Raw genomic sequence first — 24,192 nt, 5'->3', positions numbered from 1 at the left:
TGAATTTAAGTCATGTGATTAGAAGTTCTAGCTCCTTTCTGGCTGATTTGTCAGCTATTTTGTCTTGCCTTCCACTTGGGCTCAAAACACCCTGTAAAAGGAAGTGTCTCCTCAGGGACTGAGCTTTAGAACACATGACTTTGGGGTGGACCTTGCATAACATTGTTTTTCTCTTGTCCTCTTCCTTCCTTGAAGGTTTTTCTTCCTACTTTTCAACATGAACTTATGGCAAAGGTAACAACTGAGGCATGCAGCAGTTCAAATGGGGGACAACACTAAGTGGTCCAGCACAGACAACTCATGTAAGCCTTAATTCTTCTTTGAGTGCTTGCTTATATCGATTCCAATTAGGTGTGCACGCGCTGCGTGCATGATCGTCGGAAGATTTTTACCCTAGCAACATTCGGTGGGTCGGCTGAGGTGCCCCCTGGAGTGGTGCCCTCATGGCGCCGGATATATGCCCCGGTCGATCCAGCGCCCCTCAGTTTCTTCTTACCTGCCGTGACGGTCGTTGGAACTGTGGCGCGCAGCTTAGCTGATCTCCACTCTCCCTAGCATTCTCTTTAGTACCTGTTAATAATTTCTGATTAGTTGTTAATAGCTGGTTATAGTTGTTAATAGCTGTGAATTACTTAGTTAGTTTAATTAGTGGGGGGGGAACGGGGTCTTCTCCCTTCTCCCCATCCTGGTACCCAGGCCCATGCCTGGGTCTCCGGTCTTCAAACCCTGCTCGGCTTGCCAGAGGCCAATGCCAACGGGAGACCCCTCACGACTCTTGCCTAAGGTGGGTCAGGGAATCCCACCAAGCAGACAAGTGCTGCATTTGCAAAGCCTTCAAGCCGAGGACCAGGAGGGAGCGGGACTTTAGACTGAAGCAGCTCCTTACGGAGGCGGCACTTTAGCCCGGTCCATTCCTCTGGGCGCTTAGACTCGGCACCGTCATCCTCAGTGTGGAGGGCCCCTGCGACACCAACTGTTCCAGCACCGCGTTTGGACTCTACCAAAGGCTCATGGCGCCAGACCTTCCCAGCACCTCCACCACCACGGTTCAGGTTTCTGTCTCCAATCCAGAAGAAGCAGCAGCTTGAGCAGGTGCTGGCAACTTCTTGTTTGTCAGTGCAGCAGCTGCCGACGCTTCCTGTACTGCACTTGGAGCCGCATCCATTGCCAGAGCACATAGGACAAATATCCGCTCCTGCACCGTCGATTCCGGCGCCACAAGGGCCATCGAGTCCAGTGCACGTAAGCTCCCCAGTGCACACCGTGGTTAAGCTGAGACTACCCTCCACACCGGAGATCTTTTCAGCCATCTGGCATGGACAGTGCTGTCCAAGGGAAAGCCGTCCCCTCACGTGACCACTGTCGCTTACTGGAGGATGACGACATTGGTCTCGGTCCCGATCCCAGTCTTCGTGGCACCCATCACGGCATCGCTCGCAATCCCAGCACCGTTCTTGCTCTCGACTCCGGTCATACCCGTGACACTGCTCCGGCTCACGGAGATCCGAATCATGTTACGGCCGGTACTGTTTGGACTCCTGGCACCACTTCTGGTACCAGTCAGAGCAACACTTGACCTGGAGCTGGTCCCGATACTGATCTCACCGGAGGTCGCCATCGAGGTCCAGATCAGGCTCCTGGTAGCAATACGACTGCAGGCACCGATCGACGTCTCGGTACTGTTCTGCCTTATGGCACCAGTCCATGGCACCATACAGCACCGGGGTACTCAGCGCTGGCGCGTACAGCACCGCCTTGGCCATCTCGCTCAGCCTCTGCATCATCGCGCTCGCAAGGTGGCTACCAGGACCAGGATGAGGGCAGTACAGGGCAGTGGCTAGAAGGAGGCCAGGACCTGGGCCACGAACCCCCACAGTGGTCCTTTTGGACCCCCTGGACTTACCATCAAGCCCAGGGGGCTCCTTCGGGGGCTTCCCCTTCTGCCTCTTCAGAGCCCCGAGTACCAGAGGCCACTGTCTCTCTTCACCTTCCCCCCACTCCCGCTCGAGGATCTGAGGCGACTGCTCCAGTGCCAATGCAGGCCCATGCTCCTAGCGTGATGGACCTTGAGCAATAAGATCCTCCACAAGAGGATCTCACACAGGATCCCCTAGTCCTGGGGATATCTTCCTCGTCCTTGCCCAATGAGCCAGTGGTGGGGACTACGGTTTTGGGCCCTCCTCCTATGGACCCCCGCACCCACCAGGACCTGCTACGCAGAGTGGTGAGCAATATGAACCTCTAGGTAGAGGAGGTGGTGGAGGTAGCGGACCCTGTGGTGGACATTCTGTCCACGGAGGCACCGTCCAGAGTTGCCCTCCCCGTCATATGAACCATACAGGCCAATGCCAAGACAGTCTGGCAATCACCAGCCTCTATTCCACCTACTGTGAAGGGGATGGAGAGGAAGTACTTTGTCCCTTCAGAGAACAACAAGTACATCTATATGCACCCCCAGCCGTGCTCCCTTGTCATGGCTTCAGTCAACTAGGAGGAGCAGCACAGTCAGCAGGCCCTGGTGCCTAAATCAAAGGACGCTAGACACCTAGACTTGTTTGGGCGCAAGGTGTACTCGGCCGGAGGCACTCCTGAGCCGATATGACTATAATTCGTGGCGCTCTATGGAGAAATTCAAGGAGCTGGTTCCACAGGAATCCAGAGAGGAATTTGGGATTATAGTAGAGGAGGGCAAGAAGGTGGCCAGAACATCTCTACAAGCCTCTCTGAACGCCGCAGACTCCGCAGCTAGGACCCTGGCCTCGGGCATAGCCATACGCCACATCTCGTGGCTGTAGGTCTCTGGCTTACCACCAGAGTTGCAGCAGACCCTCCAGGACATGCCCTTTGATGGCCAGGGCCTATTCTCTGAGAAGACAGACTCAAGGCTGCGGAGTCTGAAGGACTTGAGAAATTATCATGCGATCTCTGGGAATGCATACCCCAGTTAATACAGAGAAGGCCCTTCAGATCACAGCCTCAGAGGTCATACCTTCCCCTTCGGCTGAGACAGGACTTCTTTAGAAGACACAGCCAAGGTGGTAAAAGGAAACAAACGGGACACCAAGCCAGCCAAGACCAGGGCCCTCCTAAGCCATCGGCAGGGCCTAAGCAGAACTTTTGAAGGTGTGCCCGAGGGCAGAGTACCAGTCTCCATTCAGGGACCCTTCTCACAAGCACCTCCTTCTACAGGAGCTCCAATCACTCCTGGGCTTGGGAGTGATAGAGGAGGTTCCGGGAGAGTCAAGGGGCAAGGGCTTTTATTCCCGCTACTTCCTAATCCCCAAGGCTAAGGGCGGGCTTCAGCCCATCCTGGTCCTACGTGGACTGAACAAATTTATGTTAAAGCTGAAGTTCCTCATGATCTCACTAGGGACCATTATTCCTTCCCTAGATCCTGGAGACTGGTACGCTGCCCTCAACATGAAGGACACATACTTCCACTTTGTGATCTACCCAGCGCACAGACGCTTCCTTTGCTTTGTGGTCAATCAACAGCACTTTCAATTCACTGTCCTTCCTTTCGGCCTGTCCATGGTCCCCAGGGTGTTTACCAAATGCATGGCTGTGGTGGTGGCCTCCCTTCGTCGACAACGGGTCCAAGTGTTCCCATGTCTCTGACTGGCTTACTCGGGGTCGCTCCAGGGATCAGGTGCAGTTTCATGTTCAGCTCACCATGAACATATTCGATCGGCCGGGCCTCCTGCTCAATGTCATGAAATCCACTCTGTTACCAACCCAGAGGATAGAATTCATAGGAGCAGTATTAGACTCAGGCCTAGCCTGGGCAATTCTGCTGGAAACACACTTCCAATCCCTGGTGAACATCATCCACAGCCTGCAAAGCTTCGTGACCTTGACTGTGAAAACATGCCTATGCCTCCTGGGACACATGGCCTCTTGCACATTTGTGACCAGGCACACCAGGCTGCGACTACGTCCACTCCAAGCCTGGCTATCAACAGTATGTCGCCCAGGTCGGGACACCTGGAGCACGGTGCTTACCATCCCGCCAGGGGTATTAGCCTCTCTAGGCTAGTGACTGGACCCCAAATCAGTGTGCGAAGGGCTGCCAGTTCGCACCTCGTAGCCCTCCGTGTCCCTCATCCCAGATGCGTCATCCCTGGGATGGGGAGCCCACCTTGGGAACTTCCATACACAGGGGCTATGGTCGGCAGGAGAGTTATCCCTGCACATCAGTGTACGGGAACTCAGAGCACTGCGCCTGGCATGTCAAGCATTCCGAGAGCGCATTCAAGGCCCTTGTGTTGCAGTCCTCACAGACAACACTATGGCCATGTTTTACATCAACAAGCAAGGGGAAGCCCGGTTGTCTCCCCTCTATCAGGAGGCCAGTCATCTGTGGGAATTCTGCATAGCCCACTCAATCCATCTGGTGGCATTTGTTTCTCCCAGAGGTCCAGAACACCTTAGCGGACCACCTCAGCAGATCATTCCAGGCTCATGACTGGTTGGTTCACCTGGACGTCATCCACTCTGTCTTCCTGAAGTGGGGCTTTCCCCTTATAGACCTATTCGCCGCTCATGAGAATCCGAAATGCCAGATGTTCTGCTCTCTCCAAGGGTGCTCTCCAGGTTCCCTGTCGGATGCCTTCCTAATGCCTTCAGTGGAAGGATAACCTGTGCTATGTCTTTCCTCCATTCCCGCTAGTCCACAGGGTCCTAATCAAGCTGCACAGGGACAGAGCCCATCTGATTCTGGTTGCCCCGGTGTGGCCCAGACAGCCCTGGTATACCACTGTCCTTGAGCTGTTGGTGGACACCCCGATTCCACTCCTGCAGTGGCCAGGTCTGATCACTCAGGATCATGGTCAACTCTGTCATCCCTGCAATCTGTCCACCTCAGCATGGCTGCTGCATGGCTAAATCAGTCTGAGCTGTGTTGTTCTCTCTCGGTTCAGCAGATCCTTTTGGGTATCAGGGAGCCCTCTACCGGGTCCACATACTTACCCAAGCAAAAGCGGTTTTCCTGCTGGTGCGCCTAGCATCATACAACCCCCCTACAGGCGTCAGTACCTGTCATCTTGGACTGCCTCCTGTCCTTAAAGCAGTAGGGCTTGGCAGTATCTTCCATCAGGGTGCACCTGGCAGCTATTTCGGCTTTCCATCCGGGTGAAAACAGGCGCTTGGTCGTCTTCTCCAATCCCATGGTCAGCAGATTTCTCAAGGAGTTGGAGCACCTGTTCCCACGAATTCGATAACCAGTCCCTATGTGGGATCTTAGCCTGGTCCTATCCAGACTCATGGGTGCCCCATTCGAGCCAATGGCCACCTGCTCGCTCCTGTGCCTTTCCTGGAAGACAGCCTTCCTCGTAGGTATCACCTTGGCGAGGCGTGTGTCTGAGCTCCGGGCACTCACATTGGAACCACCATATATGGTGTTCCACAAGGATAAGGTACAGCTGCGACCCCACCCAGCCTTCCTCCCTAAGGTGATGTCTGCCTTCCATGTCAACCAGGACATATTCCTCCCTGTCTTCTACCCAAGGCCGCACGCCTCTAGATGGGAGCAACAGCTGCACTCCCTAGACGTTCGCAGGGCCCTGGCCTTCTACATCGACCAAATGAAGCCCTTCAGGAAAATGTCACAGCTGTTTGTTGCTGTGGCAGACCAGATGAAGGGCCTTCCAGCCTCCTCCCAATGCATCTCGTCCTGGATCACATCATGCATCCGTGCATGCTATGACTTGGCTGGTGTCCCATCTACGCACCTTACTGCCCACTCCACGCGGGCTCAGGCTTCATTCTCTGCTTTCCTGACGCATGTGCCCATTCAGGAGATATGTAGGGCAGCGACTTGGTCATCGGTGCATACCTTCGCCACCCACTATGCGATAGTGCAGCAGTCCAGGAGTAATGCTGCTTTTGGTTCAGCAATCCTTCACTTCACGACCTCTCACTCCGCCCCCACCGCCTAGGTAAGGCTTGGGAGTCACCTAATTGGAATTGATATGAGCAAACACTTGAAGAAAAGACGGTTACTCACCTTTGTAACTGTTTTTCGAGATGTGTTCATATCCATTCCAAATCCACCCTCCTTCCCCACTGTCGGAGTAGCCGGCAAGAAGGAACTGAGGGGGCACTGGGTCGGCAGGGGCACATATCCAGCGCCAGAAGGGTGCCACTCCAGAGGGCGCCTGAGCCCACCCACCGAGTGTTGCTAGGGTAAAAATCTTCTGACGATCGTGCACACGGCGCGCGCACACCTAATTGGAATGGATATGAGCAACACATTTCCAAGAACAACAGTTACGAAGGTGAGTAACCGTCTTGCCACCTTTTGAAGATAATGGGGAACTGGCAGGAGGCCAGTCAGGGTTGATAAACCATTAGAATTGAGCAGGCATCTCTGGTGCCATGTCACCTCCAACCCATTTGCCATAATACAATTATACCTATTGATAGTCCCAACCTCCTCCAGTTATTTTACCTCTACCGGTCAGTTTTGTGCATCCTAGGAATATAGGCATTGTAATGTCTAGTCTAGTCATTCTTTATTCAAGAGTAGCTGGTGCTTCAGAGGAAGGGGTGAGACCCCTGTGATGAACAGGCAGTTAGTGGGGAGCTTGTGTCCTAATACTGATGGTTTAACACTTACAAATTCTTATAGTAGCTAGGGTTGCTGCAGATACCATTGTTATGGCAAGACCTGGCACCATCACCTGTAATTAAAGTTGTCTGCCACTTTGCCTTATCAGAACCTATTTTCAGTTGCTTTTAACTTTTCCAAACTGTTTTGGCATAAACACTCTATGCCAGGTGTATACTTCAGGCTGAATTTTTTGGAAATTTTCAGCCAAACCAGTTTCCAAGAACGAAGCTACTTTTTCTGAGAGAAACTAGTGTCCCTATGATATGGAATAGGGTTTTGAAAGTTCACATGGGATAGCTTTTTGTCTTAAGGTTCTGCCTTTTGCTTATTCCTGTGGAAAATCCTCCAAAATTTGGCCAAATTACAAGTTTTGAAAAATCCGTTTTCACATGTGCAATAGAATTTAGCAGCTAAAATCTCTGAAGACTGTGCTTACTGACCATACTCCATCACCCCACAGCTTCTAATGCTGACACTATCCCCACAGCATGACTGAGCATGTTCCAGGCTAGGGCCACAGGGATGAATCCAGACATTCCCTGTAACTGTAGCTGAGCTCCTAGGTGCACTGGAACAAGGTGGATCATGGCATCAAAAATGAGAGCTAGGAACCTCTCTCTCCTGTGCTTTCACAAGGCTGGAGAAATAATCTGCCTGACTCAGATGCAGAGAGGTTGAGAGCCAGACCAAGTGGAAGAGGGACAGGAGTAGATTGATGAGGACCCTGGTGAAACTAGGACCTGGGTGAGGAGAAAGAAACTGAGGGTGGGAGTTGTGGGGGCATGGGGATTGGCAACTAGGAAGGAAGACTGGGACTGATTGGACAAAGAGGCTGAGGCTGGGACCACTGGCAGGGTAATGGGTATTTACAGAGGTCGGGGGAAGACAGACGGATCAAACAAGGAGCCAGCTTGTGGGGGGTGAACTGATTGAACAAAGGGACTTAGTCCAGGAGACGGGATGAGGGGAGGGACTGAAATTGGATGACAAACTGGAGTGGTGGGGGTAAGAAGGGGAGAACTGTGACAGGTTGCTTGGTCAAGAAGAAGGGGACTCGGTTGAGGAGCCAGGGACTGGGGAAGAGACAGCATCGGGACAAGTTGTGGGGACCAGGGATCAAGCTTGTGAAGGAACTGACAAAACGGTCTGTAACTGCTAGAGAATGCTTCCTCCAGAACCTGGAATGGAACCCAAGGTTCCTGAGTCTCACCATTTCTCTGCTGTCAATAAATATCTGTGAAACCTTCAGCAAAAGTGTGTGTCTCATCTCTGTTTGATGCTTGTCCACACAGAGGATGATGACCTACTGTTGCTATCAATTACTTAGTTATGTCAAGTGGCAGAGGTCTGTATGGTGGATCCAAAGGTTCCAGCCCTGCTAATGACCCATGTGGGTGTCAGTGTTATGGCACAGGGTGAAATGACTGTGTTCAATTTGCAACCTTAATATTCTTTAAAGGTTTTTTTTTTTTTTTTTTTTTATGTGTATGTAACTTTATAAAGGCAAAGTCAAGCACCACAAAGTAGGTCTGCCCTGTGCACTGAATCAGGCAAGGATCCTGTAGGGAAAAAAATAGTGTGTGATCATGTAATTAAAGAATGTCATAATGCATGCACATAAAGGAGGCAAGTTAAAGTTGCACACTCAGCCCTAACCTGGCATTTCCTAACTTCCAAGTGCTTGACTTTGCAACTTGAATAATAATCTTTTAATGTAGTTATTTATGTGTAATATTTTAAATCCTAGAAATGTAGGACTGGAAGGGACCTTGTTAGGTCTTCTAGTCCCATGCCCTGCAGTGAGGCAGGACTAAGTATTATCTACCAGTCCTGGCAGGTGTTTGTCTAACCTGTTCTTAAAAACATCTGGTGACGGAGATTTCACAGTGTCCCTAGGTATTTAGTTCAGGTGCTTAAACTCCCTAACTGTAAGGATAGTTTTCCTAATGTCTAAACTAAACCTCCCTTGCTGCAATTTAAGCTCATTACTAATTGTCCTATCCTCAGTGGTTAAGGAGAACAATTTATCACCTTCCTCTTTATAACAGCCTTTTATGTACATGAAGACTGTTATGTCCCTTCTCAGTTTTGTCTTCTCCAGACTAAACAAACCTGTTTCTCTCTCCACCCTCAATCTTTCCTTATAGATCATGTTTTCTAGACCTTTAATAATTTTGGTTGCTCACCTCTGCTCCAGTTTATCCACATCTTTCCTGAAGTGTGGTGCCCAGAGCTGGACATTGTACTCCAGATGAAGCCAGTGCTTTATTTGTAATGAAAGAGGTGCCAGGGTTCACGCAGTGTTTTTACATTCATAACTGATGCAGCAAGCCCAGAGGTGCCAGGGCTATGAACTGCCAAACTTGGAGGTGCTAGGGCTCTGCCCTGGCTAGCCCTGGCACAAATTAAGCACTGGATTAGGCCTTATCAGTGCTGAGTAGAGTGGAAGGATTACATCTTTATCTTGCTACAATACTCCCGCTAAAACAGGGATTCTCAAACTGGGGGTCAGGACCCTTCAGGGGGTCGCAAGGTTATTACATGAGGGGGTCGTGAGCTGTCAGCCTCCGCTCCAAACCCTGCTTTGCAGTCAGCATTTATAGTGGTGTTAAATATATAAAAAAGTGTTTTTTAATTTTTAAGGAGGGTTGCACTCAGAGGCTTGCTGTGTGAAAGGGGTCACCAGTACAATAGTTTGAGAATCAGTGTGCTAAAACATCCCAGAGTGATTGCTTTTTTGCAACAGTGTTATGCTGTTGACTCATTTAGTTTGTGATCCACGATGACACCCAGATCCTTTTCTGCAGCACTCCTTCCTAGGCAGTCATTTCCCAATTTGTATTTGTGCAATTGATTATTCCTTCGTAAGTGTAGTACTTTGCATTTGTCCTTTATTAAATTTTATACTGTGTAATTCAGATCATTTTTCCAGTTTGTCATAATTTGAATTCTTGTCCTGTCCTCCAAAGGGTTTGCAGCCTCTTCCAGCTTCGTATTGTCCACAAACTTTATAAGTGTACTCTCTCTGCCATCATTCAAATCATTTATGAAAATGTTGAATAGAACCAGATCCAGGACAGCGCCCTGTGGGACTCTGCTTGATATGCCCTTCCAGCTCAATTATGAATCCTTGATAACTAGACTCAGAGTATGGTTTTCCAGCCAGTTGTGCACCCACCTTATAGTAGATTAATCTACTCTGTATTTCTCTAGTTTGTGTATGAGAAGGTCACGTGAGACAGTATCAAAACCCTTACTATAGTAGAAATATATCACTTCTACTGTTTCCCCCATCCACAAAGCTTGTTACCCTGTGAGAGGAGGATATTAGGTTGGTTTGACATGATTTGTTCTTTACAAATCGATATTGACTGTTACTTCTCACCTTACTATTTTCTACTTGCTCACAGATTGATTATTTGCACCATTATCTTTCTGGCTACCAAAATTAAGCTGACTGGTCTATAATTCCCTGGGGTTGTCCTTATTCCCTTTTTTTATAGATAAGTACTATATTTGCCCTTTTCCCAGTCCTCTCTGTTCTCTCCTGCCTCTGAATTCTCAGAGATAATCTCTAATAGCTCATCAGTAAATTCTCAAGTGTTCTAGGATTCTCATCAGGGCCCTGCTGATTTAGGCATCTAACTTGTCCAAGTAATTCTTCAAGTGCTTGCCCATATCCATCCAGTGGCAGTGCTTGAAAAGTTTTTCCCTCAGCAGTATCTGTCGGCTCTTGTGCCCCTTGGAGTTGCGCTCCCATAGTGCTTGTGTAAAGGACCCCGCTGTCCACTCGGTTCCTTCTTACCGCCCAAGGTGCTCACTGGAACTACAACTTGTTCTTGCTGCTTCAAATACTCCTCAGTGGACTTTTCTCTCTCTTATTGTATAGAATTGATTTAAATTTAGTAGTGAAATTTCAGTTATTAGTTTAGTTCAGAACGCCGCTAAGTGGGGTTAATTTCCCCCCCCCCCCAGCACTGTGACATGCCTTAGTCTCAGTGTTTCAGGCTTATGCCTGTAAATGACCCCCATTCCAGTCATCTTAAGTGTCTCTGGGAGAAGCTCACATGCAGGAGCAATGCAAGATTTGTAGGGATTTTAAGCCCCACACAAAGAAGTATAGAAATGCTAGACTCTGCTCTGTCTTCACGGAGGCAGCACTCTGACTTCCATCAAGTTGGGCCACTTGGACTTGGCACTGAATACATTGGCCTTAGTAAGGAGCACTCTGGCTACACCTAGTGCCATTCTCTAGCTCCGGCACCAAGACGAGACGCTCTGATCGCAAGTAAGGAACCTCGGCACTGTCAGTGAACCCCAGTGCCAAAGAAGGATGTGCAGGCGAGAGAGCCGAGGCACCTTTCACCGTCGCTGATGTGTAGGAAGAAGCAAAGGAAGACCGACGAAGGCTGATCACCAACATTGAGGTCAGAGGGACACTGCCAGGGTACGACCTGTATCAGGCCACCCTGTGGCATTGATAACCCATGCCACGCTGTTGATTCTGGTCCCGGAACGGGAGTCGTTGAGTCTGGCACTGATAGACTTGCCACCATGAGAGAGGCACTGGAGCCCTACGACTCTGCTGGTACGTCAATGCTGGAGGTGTTTGAAACGATGAGGGACTTGTTCACGCTACTGGTACCAATGTCCTCTGCCATACAGGAGCTGTCGGCAGTGGAACTAACTGGAAAGACTTCTGCAGGCTAGAGGCCTCAAATAGTTTCGAAGGGGAAACCAGTCATGATAGCCCAACGCCAGTCTCCTCCCTCCCGGCACTGCTCACCGGCACCAGTCGGCACAGCTCCACCCTGGTCTTGGAAGGGATCTTTGGAGACTAACTCAGAGGCAGAGTCTTACGTCTCACGGAGAAGCCGTCATCGCCATTCCAGCAGACACTGTCCTGCTATAGATCAGAGACAAAGGGTAGCACCTCTGGCGTGGCCACCAGGACAGTGGCAGTTCCCCATGCAATGACCTTTCTGGAATCCCTGGGCATTTCCAGCACAGGCAGGTTCCCATTCCAAGAGGTCATATTCGGGGGCTTCGGAGTCCAGACTGCTTCCACCACCAGAACACGATCCAGGCTCTGGTACCATGTACCAAGAGAGAGTATCGCAGGACCCGGCCAGTGCTGAGGGCAAAGAGCAGGGCCTTGTGCTGGTTCAGGCGTCTTCCTCCTCTTCCCCAGATGAAGTAGTCACGGGAACTGATATTGTGCCCCTGCAAGAGGATTACAAGGTGCATCCAAAGTGCCTAAGGAGAGTAGCTCAGAACCTGGGTATCCAGGTGGAGAAAATTAGAAGGTCTTCCCGCTCCCTTGTGAACAGCTTGATGGCAATGCTGAGACCTGCTTCCCACAGGATCTTACCTACCAATTATCTGAGTTTATTAAAGTCTGCCTTCTTGAAGTCTATTATCTTCTGCTGTTTTCCTTCCTGTCATTCCTTAGAATCATGAAATCTGTCATTTCATAATCACTTTCACCAACCAGCCTTCCACCTTCAAATTCTCAACTAGCTCCTTCCTGTTTCTCAGAATAAAATCCAGAATAGTTTCTCCCATAGTAGTTTTCTCCACCTTCTATGATAAAAAGTTGTCTCCAGTGCATTCCAAGAACTTGTATAATCTGTGCTCTCTTTGGACTCTTGATAAGTGCTTGCGCTCTGTCTTGTGGCTGAGAGTTCCACAGGTTATTAAATTAACTATTCCCACTTTTCAGATTCCAATTCCTTATTTTACAAAAACAAACAACTTGCCATGATTAATTCATTAACTCCATTCATTGGACAATGCAGGATTATTCCCTACAATTCACTTTCTAGTGTTCTTTGTCCACTTCAACTTTAAATGTAACAACCTTTTCCCATTGGAGAATCTCATTCTAACATATTTCACTCATACATTTTTCAAATTTTGTCACAATGTTCTCTTTCTCACTTTTGTTCAGTTTCTTCTAGTTTCAGTCCCTTGTATCACCCTAAATATTTCTTCTCCATTTATTCTTAAAATATCTGTAGACTATTATAGCTCTAACACACACACACACACACACACACACACACACACACACACACACACACACACACACACACACACACATTTTGTCATTTACCTAGTTATGCATATTTATTCCTTAATCTTTCTTTATAAATGTAATCTAGTCTCTTGGTAACTTTTTCGTCGTTTCTCACTGAATTTCATCAGTGTCAATGGTAATATGATGTGAAGGCTATAAATATGATATTCCAGGTTCAGTTGTACCAGAGTCATGTAGTGGTGTGATTCCCTTACAGTTTTGAAGTGTGTGTGTGTGTGTGTGTGTGTGTGTGTGTATATATGTATGTATATATATGTATGTATATATATGTATATATATAGGTCACTCCTTCTTCCCTCTCTGCCCTCACCACTGAAAACCCACATTTAATTTTGGTGCTGCTAACTCTTGTAACTTTTTTATTGTAAGTCTTGTGATATTTCATGTTTTTCCTTAAAGCCTCAGCTCCTGGATTCATGTGATTACATGAGAATCTCAGCTTTCATTTAAAAAAAAACAGTAATTTTTTAGCCTGCGTGGTTGTAGAGAGAAGCTGGAATGTGAATTCTAAAGGTTCAATCACCAGAAGGCATATAAACTACCATAAATTTATTATTTTTCTAAAAATCTCACAACATCTTAGTCAATCTTATGACTTTTTAGCCTGATGCTTGCTTTTTGCATGCTCATGATCAGTAATATTGAATCTACTTTCCACTCTCACTTAAGTCTCTTGCAACAGTGGTGCTTCCTAGGGCCTGGTCTACACTAGGGAGTAGGGGAGAGCTAAGTTGCTCTAAGTTACACAACTTCAGCTGTGAAAATAGTGTAGCTGAAGTTGATGTACTTAGAGCTACTTACTGCGGTGTCTTCACTGCCATAGGTCGACTGCTGACTCCCCCATCGACTCCACCTACGCTGCTTGCTCTGGTGGAATACCGGAGTCGATGGGAGAGCGCTTGGCGGTCGATTTTATCCCGTCCTCACTAGATACAATAAATCGACTCCCACTGGATCCATTGCTCTGGAGGTAAGTGTAGACATGCCCTAGGTTTCTCCTTCCTGGTATGTATGTATTTCAATTATTTCCCCCAAGTATATCATTTCTTGGTTGCTTACCTCTTCCCCCACATTTAAATCTCACTGTTACATTTCTGCCACTGTTTATAATGTCTGTCCCTTTGTACAATTTCATTAGTCTGACTAGTGTTTTTAGCTCTAAATAGAATGTCAGGATTACAGTTTAACTCTTTAAAATGTTATTTATATTATTAACCCACAACTCTCTCAACTTTTAAAGAGTTGTTTTATTTAAAGCCATCACATTTTGTCTTGTCCCTTTTTGCATACACATCCTATTCGTATGTTCTGTTGGATGGTTGCAGAACAGTGTGTGATCCTGAATACCGCAATATCACAGCAGCTGGAGAAAGTAGATATTTGCTGTAAAAGTTACAAAATAGTATGAGTTCTTAGTCTGAAGGTCAATATTGGCAATTTTTGCCTAATGTTGATTGACACTGATGTACGGGCTACTCCAGGCCTGCTTCATAGATAGGTCAGTTCAGAAATAGAGAATTAGAATCTGTGGAAGTGGTAATACCTCTACATTTGTATCATTTTTTTCATCTTCAATGTTTTTCTTAAATACGTATATTAGTAATCTTTGTATTTTCTGTTTTTTTTTGTTTTTGCAGCTGCTGACTTGTTCACAGATTTGGAAAATGCATTTCAGGGAAAAATCGATGCAGCTTACTTTGAGACCAGCAAATACTTGCTGGATGTTCTCAATAAAAAATACAATTTACTGGAGCACATGCAGGCTATGAGGCGCTACTTACTTCTCGGTCAAGGAGATTTTATAAGACACTTAATGGACTTGCTTAAGTAAGACGACATTTCTAATATTTGCAAATATACAACAGATCATTTTCTAAAAAGAAAACATTTTAATGCAACTAATATTTTATTATTATAAGGGTTACCTAGACATCCTTAGATTCAACAAAATATTAGACTGGATTTTTTGACCTTTTAATATCAGTTGAAATTTGTTTTTTCCTGTAAGTAGCAAGTACAAAAGAATTTCAAGATCTTTAAAAGCTAAACTACTGTTACCCTCTCCCTCCTGATGTGCCCTGGGCTGCCTGCATTTCCAATGCCTGTGCTCTGTGATTTCTAAATTCTATCTCTATTTGTAGTACTCTTAAAAAAACACTCATGAGCACTGCTATAAACACAACATTTTTACATCCTTTTAAGCGTATTTCTTTGATTATTTTTTTCCTCAAAATGTTTAGCGTGCGTAATTAATATTTGTGATTACAGCTTCAACTGACAGCTCACAGCTTTAACATTTAGCTCCTTCAACTGCAGGCATAAGTGCCCAGCTAAGTTTGTAAGAAGCATACTTGCATAGCGTCTTATTTTAGTTTGTGGTCATGTTGCTGAAATTTCTTGTGCAAGAAGGAAAAAAATCCATTAAGCAGCTGTCCTTTTTCTGCGAAACAGATTGTGTATTACAAAGCTTCCATTAACTTGATAAACATCAAAAACAACTTTGGCCAACATTTTTTATTGATGTAATGTGTCTGCTGCACTTTTTAAGAAAGCAAATAATGTGCAGCAAAAAAACCTAGGGATGGTGTATAGAATCAATACTGTATTTGACACAAATAGTGAGGAACTTTCTAGTGGGGAAAAAACAACCTCTTGAGGTAGATCTTTAAAAAGTTCCTATTAAATTGAGGATTATGGGCTTTAGATACTTTCATCAGCATAACCACTAACTAAAATTAGTGGCTTGCTGGTTGTAGCTTTCATAGTAATGCAGTACAAGTAAACGATAGTTCATTCTGATTGTAAATGTGACTAAAATTATAGAACAGTTTTATGTTAGATACTAATATAATCTTTAAAATAATTACTTGCATCAAATGGTAATAAATCTAGCACTAGCACTGCTGTTTGTGTTACATAAACAAATAGACAAATTACTTAAAATGTCTCAATATTATTTTAATGTTTCATTTCTCAGTCGTTCAGGTAGTGAATGTAGGCAGTTGTCCTTAATTCTGAAAGTACAATTTGGAGAGATTTTTAAATGTTGTTGTACAAACTCACTGCATTTGCTACCATAATGCAAAGTAAATACTATACAATGTCATAAACTGTATAGAATGACTTTATTTTGTAACCTCTAGGCCAGAGCTTGCCCGACCAGCTACCACTTTGTATCAGCATAATCTGACAGGAATCCTTGAAACAGCCGTCAGGGCAACTAATGCACAGTTTGATAACCCTGAGATCCTCAAACGGTTGGATGTTAGACTTCTGGAGGTATTCTGTGTCATTTCAGTTTCTGACATGAAAGTTATTTTCTGGGTATAAATATCTAAAATTAGCTCTTGGATCAGCATCAAGTGAACTTCTAGTCTCTATTCATGCTGAGTCACATTCTTCTGTCCACTAAGGTTACCTGTATTGCTCACACAGCACAAACTGGCCTTACCCTGCCTGGAGATTCCCAGCAGAGAATTGCCTCTACTCATCTAATGTTAGAGTGAATCTTTGGTGTAAAGCTGGTGGATGACACACAGCCTCCTTCTACACCAACTATTTCCTCCTCTCCCCACCCCACATGTGTAAGATTACCTCTGCCAAGTTTGATCCTCTGCTGATATAAGGTCCCTAACAATAGCAATATAAGAGAGAGAGAGAGAGAGTAGGGAGCGGTCTGCTGTTGTTTACACAGGGGCTGGTAGCCCAGAATCAGGGGGCTGAAATTAGCTCTTTCAGTCACCACTCTGAGAACAGAGGCAGGGTCTTTGTGTCACTGGTGGTATGGAATCATGAAGAAAATGAACAGTGAATATTTTCTGGGGCAGCCTTGCATCAGAGATGCTTCTGTAAATTATAGGAGTTTAGTAGGGGAATGTGGTGCTTAGCCTCAAAAGATATCTAATCTACATGTTATTAAACCAACGAAACAAAGTTGTTGTATTTTTTTGTGAAAACTATCAATATAATATATATTGTTAGAAGCCATTTTTGGCAAACGTAACTGCTTTTTCATAGTTCTTGGGGGAACAGTAAACAAGATTTCAGCAATGTGCAGACTTTGGTACGTGACTAAATGTAGCATATTTTTTCATATAGGTATCTCCTGGTGATACTGGATGGGATGTCTTCAGTCTAGACTATCATGTGGATGGGCCAATTGCAACGGTAAGGCTTTATCTTGTAGTTTGTGTGGATTTCTCAGATATCCATTTAGATTGCTAAATGCTTTGTTATTAAAATAGACTTTTTACTCTAGAAATGGATGATTAAAGAGATTATTTGGCATGTCAGATGCACCCATTGTATTAACAGTTCAACCAATATCTCAATTTCTCTAAATTATTAATGACTGCCAAAATGCTACAGTTAAAACATTCATTACTTAAAATAAATAATTCATTTGTTCCAGCAAGATTTTAGCAAGTACTTAATAAATGGATTGTTCATTTTCTGCCATTATTTCTAGACTATAGCAACTAATTTGGGATAATTTGCAAGAAAGTATAAAATATGTTTAGGGGAGTCTATTTGTACTAGTTAAATTTGATATGTAGTATTCATTAAAACTGATGAGAAAATAGTTTCACTATTGTTCAAAATGCTTTTACCGTATGTAAAAAATTTCAGTGGTTTTTTTTTTTTTTTTCTTTTTAAGAAGAGGTCTCAGTGACCAGCAGAAGGTATTTTACATGGTTGTATAGTTAGAGAAAGGAGAAAAATACCTCTCTGGGCCTCTAATTTGTTCACCCATTCTCACATTACTCATCCATATACACTTTTTTTCTTCAAACCACCTCCCTTAATTTAATTTTCACCATTTGCCATTACTGTTTGGAGAAACATGGTGCAATTCTCAGTTGTGGTGAAATGACTTTCAACAATAATACAGACGCTTTCTATGTATCTGTTTTTTTCACTTTTACAGTTCCTGGTAAACAAACAATTTACATAACTTTTTACCATTCAGAGAGGTAGTTACAGAAAGGTAGACAGCTGAGCAAGTAATTAAACACATAGAATGTACGTAACATAATTGATTTAAACGGGATGTAAAAGAGCAATATTATGTTCATTGTAAATTTAAATGCTGCTACTTAGAAATAATGGGATCAAATATTTTAAGTTCATCAGTTGCCAGTGAAACATATGACTGCTTGTTTGTTAAACGTTAAAATTATTGACTAAAATACCTTTTGAAAAAATTAAGTTCTTATCCCTACCAGCCCCTGCTACTTCATCCAGAGTAAAATCTCTAGATTCCAGTGAGTTCCTTTTAACATACACAGAAATGTGGTCTCTTTTCCTGGAACTTTTGATTGTCTACATTGCTATCTATCCCCCATGCATCAGCCAGGATGCAGACTCCTCCACAAATGCACCATAGTTCCCATGTCTGCAGCTCTTTTGCTATTCTAGAATAGCTCATTGAGTAGAGGAGGGAAATTGGGTGTGAGGGGTTTGAGGTGTACAGCTGTCCACTAGAAACTAGGTTTGGTGAAGGGCTGTGTGCTTCATGCGCTCAAGCAAAGTGATATTTTTAGGAACAAGTGTAGAAAAATTAGCATCTTTTTATGAAGGATTAAAGTCTCAGTGGATCCTGAGTTTGTTTTTTACTGAGCACTTTGAACAAAATGTCACTTCATTTTTAAATTACACTGGTCTACAATTTTTGAGAAGTCGTCTGCTTCAGAGATAAAATGTGCTGTTTATTATGTATTTTGATGTGCTGAATTCAAATATGACAATTAAAACAACTGATTGGCTACTGTTTCTAAGATATTTAGGTTTTTACATTTTATGTCTATGTATATTGTGTAGATAGAGTTTTAATCATAAATTGTAAACCTAGGTCTTTTCATGTGTTTCTGGTTGCTTTACATGATAATATTTCACCTGTCCTGTTTATGTAACACTTTAAAAATCAGCAAAAGGGTTATATAAATAAAATGTATTATGAAACAAAAGGCAAAAAACTATGATTTACATAGTTTAGTCCTATTCAGTGTCTACTTGGTGCTTCTTGGTTTGTCTCTTGTATTCATTAAATGGAGCATCTCTTGTCACTGTCCAGCAATAGTCTGCAAGCATTGATGGGCTCCATTTGCCCTGATAGCCTGCCAGCAGATTCCACTGCTGTAGTCTGGAGCCCAACAGCTCTGCCTTACTCTTGGGTAGTTCCAAATCCTTGACAAGGTCATTCAGTTCACCTTGTGTTATGAGGTGTAGTTCAGAGGAGGAGGATGGGAGAAAATGTGGGTCCTGTGACATTGATGGTTCAGGACCAGAAGTTTCATCCTCTTCCTTTTCCTCGTCTGACTCAAGTGAGAATGATTCTGGTGCATCAGGAACCAGCAGTCCTTCTCCGTGGGGTACTGGGCGTATAGCTATTGGAATGTTTGGATAATGCACAGTCCACTTTTTCTTCTTTGACGCACCTTTCCCAACTGGAGGCACCATGCAGAAGTAACAATTGCTGGTATGATCTGTTGGCTCTCTCCAAATCATTGGCACTGCAAAAGGTAGATTTCTTTTTCCTGTTCAACCACTGGCGAAGATTTGTTGCACAAGTGTTACAGCATATGTGTGGGGCCCACCTCTTGTCCTGATCTCCAATTTTGCAGCCAAAATGAAGGTGATAGGCTTTCTTAACCATAGTGGTTAGACTGCACTTTTGTGATGCAAAAGTCACTTCATCACAAACATAGCAGAAGTTATCTGCACTGTTCACACAAGTACGAGGCATCTCTGCTCACTTTGGCTAAACAGAAATGTGTCCCTTTGCAAAATCAAACACTGACAAATAAGAGAGCATGACACTGTATGATTTCTAGAGCTAATATAGGGCAATTTGTTCAGCAGAGTGATGTAAGCTTCATTATGATTGCATCATCCATGACTTCTAGGAATAACATGATGCAATTCATGTGCTGTATGACGCAATACCAGCTTCAGATTGCATCATTCATTGTTTTAGTTAAAAAGCAAGTACTGTCCAAACCCAGTCATAGATTTATTCATAGATCCAGTCAAAGATGTATTTTAGTCATTTCTGGTTTAAATTGAGATTCCTTCCCTTTATAACTCACTTATCCGCCGCCATTCCCAAGTCAAGGGTCGTATATACTGACCCAATAGCATATCTTGAAAACTAGAGCCAATCAACAATTTTAAGCATCATTTTCATTCTCAGTGACCCAGAATTAGTAAAGTTGGACTAGGTTTATTTCAGAAGCATTTTGGCTTTAGAGCAGTGTTACAGGGAAGCCTGCCAGCAAGCCTTTGGGAGACCATTGAAGGTCACATTTGAAGAGGAATATTAGAACTCCACATGAATAGCAAAAGAAATACTGAGCACTTCTAGGAGAGTGCTGGGCGTCCTTAACTCAAAGTTATCTTATTGGGAATTGAAAGGTATTCAGAACCTCCCAAGAACAAGAAGTGCCTTCTGGTCTGACAGATACCAAGTGTTTTATAATGAGAATAATGATGGAACCATAATGAAAATGGAGGTTTATGGTCCTGCTATAAATTGAAAATGGCAAGAGCATCCTTAGAAATTTTTTAAGTGATGTAACTTACTATCATACAGTTATCTGTAAATCTAATGTATAGAAACCCATATAACATTTAATGCATTTATATATCTTATTCCTAATCAAATCAAGAGTATAACAATATAATAATGTTAATCTTTGTTCATGTATGTCTTAAAGTGTGTTTATAGAAGCCTCTTCACTGTTGCAAATGTAAAACTCAAAATACATATGGTGTAAGCATGTCCAGTGTAGGTGTATGCTCTGGATAAGTGAAAATGCTACATTTCTGCAGTCCAAAGTGTTAGTTAGTACTGGGGTCGGAAGCCTTTCAGAAGTGCTGTGCCGAGTCTTCATTTATTCACTCTAATTTAAGGTTTCGTGTGCCAGTAATACATTTTAATGTTTTCAGAAGTCTTTCTATGAGTCTATAATGTATAACTAAAGTGTTGTTGTATGTAAAGTAAATAAGATTTTTAAACTGTTTAAGAAGCTTCATTTAAATTAAAATGCAGAGCCCCTTGGACTGGTGGCCAGGACCCAGGCAGTGTGAGTGCCACTGAAAATCAGCTTGCGTGCTGCCTTTGGCACACATGCCATAGGTTACCTACCCCTGTGTTAGTACTTGGAAAGCTTGCAGTTGCTATGTCAGTTAACAAGAGGAAAATGCTTTAGACAAGCACTGTGTGTTGCTCAGGAATGCATTAGAAAATATCTCTGCTAGTACTTCAGATCTCTGTATACATAAGACTGTTATTCTTAATGGACTCTAGTTCAACTATATTTTAACGTGTGTGTGAGAGAGAGAGAGAGAGAGATTTTCTCCTCTTGCATCTGCAGATAAAACAGTTGAGATTAAGCAAAAAGGATGGCTTAGCACTCCAGTGTCCATAGACCAGCCTAGACAGTTGGTACAGATAGTAATACTAGGAGATGGAGATGGGAGGGAGCAAAGTTCTTATGACATGTCTGTCCCTATAAAGAGGGTATCTGGCCAATCCTGCTTAATTGTTTTCCTGTCTCCAGCAGGTGGACAGAACCAAGCAAGAGGGCTAGACTTGGGCTTTTGGGCCCAGATTTTCCAAATAGCATATGCACAATTACCAGGATTGCACATTCAGTTGTGGTAAATAGACATACAACATTTGAGCATGTGCATTTCTGAAATCTGGGTCTTAGTATTTTTTTGTCTATTATTTTTTTCTTGTGGTGATTCCTCCTGTGACAATTCTCAAAGTACCCAGGACTTTGCATCACCTTGTTACCACCCCCGTGTCGGGGCTCCAGTGTGAGGGAAACCTGCTTGTGCCTTCCTTGTGCTCTACTGACATCATCAGCCTGTCACCCACCTAAGCAGTCTCCTCTGGGCTATGCCTTCCTTTGGCTTGCAGGTTAACAGGTGTACCCCAGTTGCTGCGTTCCTTTGAAGCATTCTCCTGTAGTATCCAGCCCCTTCTCCATTGAACACTCAGAAATACCGGGCCTGCTGCCCCCAAGCGAACAACATACACACCAACCTGTTTGATTCAACTCAGGATTAGCTCCCTGTATAATACCACAACACTAAGTTATAGTATTGTTTTCACTATAAATAAGTTTGCCATCAAAGATTCAAGAAACGGTGAGTAGGGTTAGTGGAAACAAAAGGGTTACATACAAAACAAAAGTATAACAAGCTTCTAGAGGCTAAACATAACTTTCCTTAGCTTAGCCTTTTATCTCACCCCAAATGTCCTTTATAGTGTTTCAGCCAAGGCTGGTTGTGATCCAACTTTCATGAATGTAATCACACTGCCCAATTACTTTCTTTAGGTGCAGGATAAAGGGGTGTGTTCCTTGCCTTCTCTTTATATTCCCCCAAAGTTTGTTTGTACTCAGTCAGGATAACCCTCTGTGGCTTATTCTCCGGTGTGTTGCCCCTCTGTTGACTTCATATGTAAATGACTCTCCATTGTGGTAGCTTACAATGCTTAATTTACATGCCAGCAGAGATCTTCACTTTTCTGTCAGAAAATCCATTTGTCAACTGTACATTAAAACATATTTTCAGTATATATACGTAACCCCTTACATAGCATCTGTACATACATCTCACAATGCTATTAACAACCATTGCGATCCTGGCTTTCGTGTAAGATCCCATGTGCCATTCTTTGGTGACCCAGAATGTACATAACAGAATCAGGATATTCTTGTAACCACCTTGCCAGTTGGCATTGAGGTGTTCATGGGCTGCACATCCCACTCCCACATGCTGTTTTTTTGTTTTTGTTTGTTTTTGGCAGGGTTAGGAAGAGTAGGTGCTTCATAATGAACTCCATAATGAAGGAGGCCTCAACCCTCCTTCCTGAAGAATGGTCACAGTTCAGTCTGTCTCCCCCCCCAGCTCTCCTTCCTGGAGCTGGGTTATCATCCAAACAGCCCTTTACTCTGTGGAGGAGCCATTCTCTCTCTCTCTCCAGCACTCACCTGCAGCTGTTTCCTCAAGCCAGGCACCCGTGCTTCTGTCCTACCTAGCCTTCCCATCTATCTTAGATGGTTTGTTACAGGCTCCCACTTGAGCTTCTCCCTCTCCCACATTCTTTTCCCTAATTAGAGGCTTGATTGGTCACCTGATCCATTTGTCACAGAATCTTCATTCCTCTCACCTGGAAAATGAATTAAGCTTGTCGTAGGTGGTCTTAGATGCTTCTCCCGTTAAGGGGCGAGCCATCCTGAGACGTGGTCCTTAGGAATATTTGAGAGAGTCTCAACATTTAAATTTTTTTTCTGGCAGCTATCTGCTTTATGATGAGTATATAGGGAAACTTTTATGCTTTTAATGCAGGGATATGTTGGGATAGGCTTAATCATTGCTTTTTCCTGTTGTCTTTCCCAAGATGGGTTCCCTTTCCCACTTGACTCAGCCTGTTTCTCTTCCTGTCCTGTCCACCCCAATGAAGTAAGAGAAAAATATCTTCATACATTGAAAGAGCTCTGTGTATATCCGAAAAGAGGTCTGGAAGTTACTTATTCAGATCAGCTCTTGCTCTCTCTTTGAGGGTGTTAAGAAAGTCTAACGGGTTAAAAAGAATCAGTGTCTTATTTATATTGACAACCATAGGGAAAGTTACACAGTCCAGTGTAAAGAAACTCTGTCATTATTCAAGGCTTGTTGCATTGTTGGGGTTGTCTGGGACTGAAAAGGGATGTTTCAGTCTTAGGGCTCTAGAGCCCACCTGGGCAGCCTTAGATATACATCATTGCTGACTTGACATTGTAGTCTGTAAACTGCCTTGAGGCAGTTTCTGCACACTATAGAAAATCTTTTTTTCTGCTATTCACCCTGCGCCACAGCCTATGACTATTGTGGCACAGAGTGATCCTGGAGACTTTCCTGATCACTTGGTTTTGGCTGCCAGTCCAGACTTTGACTTTATTTTAGTGAAGTGGAACCTTTTACTGTATTTTTTTTTCTGATTCAGCTTTTATAATGGTGTTTTGCTTATTGCTGGGGCAGTTGATGACTGAGCCAAATCAGCTCCCTGCATAGAGGGAATAACCTCCCTAGAGCTTTGGATTTATTTCCTGGTAAAACCTGTATACATTGCTTGGGATAGCATAGAAAGATTTAAAGAAACCAAACAAACAGATAGTAAATCTGGTAATTTTATTTTATGCTGCTATATTGATTTTATTTGCAGGTATTTACACGAGAGTGCATGAGCCACTATCTAAGGGTGTTTAACTTCCTATGGCGAGCAAAGCGGATGGAATATATTCTCACAGACATATGGAAAGGACATATGTGCAATGCAAAGCTCCTGAAATGTATGCCAGGTAGGGGAAAAACAAAATGGATAATGTATTAATTGGTATTTAAATGCAATTTAGTTAAAATTGTACACCAGGGAAAAATCCAGCTAGTAGAGATAAAGAATTTATAAATAAGACATTTCTGAGTAGGT

At 44.0% G+C, this 24,192-nt stretch overlaps 1 protein-coding gene across 3 annotated transcripts in view; it reads left to right on the top strand.

Annotated features, from left to right (window-relative positions):
• TUBGCP3 (tubulin gamma complex associated protein 3) overlaps nt 1–24,192 on the top strand; it is a 112,606-nt gene that overhangs the window by 63,651 nt on the left and 24,763 nt on the right. For all 3 annotated transcript variants that reach the window (XM_030568809.1, XM_030568801.1, XM_030568816.1), the window contains 4 exons: nt 14,348–14,537; nt 15,854–15,989; nt 16,809–16,877; nt 23,929–24,064. In XM_030568809.1, coding sequence (XP_030424669.1) covers nt 14,348–14,537; nt 15,854–15,989; nt 16,809–16,877; nt 23,929–24,064 — 531 coding nt within the window. The remainder of the gene's footprint in view (nt 1–14,347; nt 14,538–15,853; nt 15,990–16,808; nt 16,878–23,928; nt 24,065–24,192) is intronic.

This window comes from Gopherus evgoodei, chromosome 1 (assembly GCF_007399415.2).
Source record: "Gopherus evgoodei ecotype Sinaloan lineage chromosome 1, rGopEvg1_v1.p, whole genome shotgun sequence".
In the NCBI taxonomy this organism is placed as follows: Eukaryota; Metazoa; Chordata; order Testudines; family Testudinidae; genus Gopherus; species Gopherus evgoodei.
Note: the sequence above shows the minus strand (reverse complement) of the source record. Positions and strands in the feature narration are given on the sequence as shown.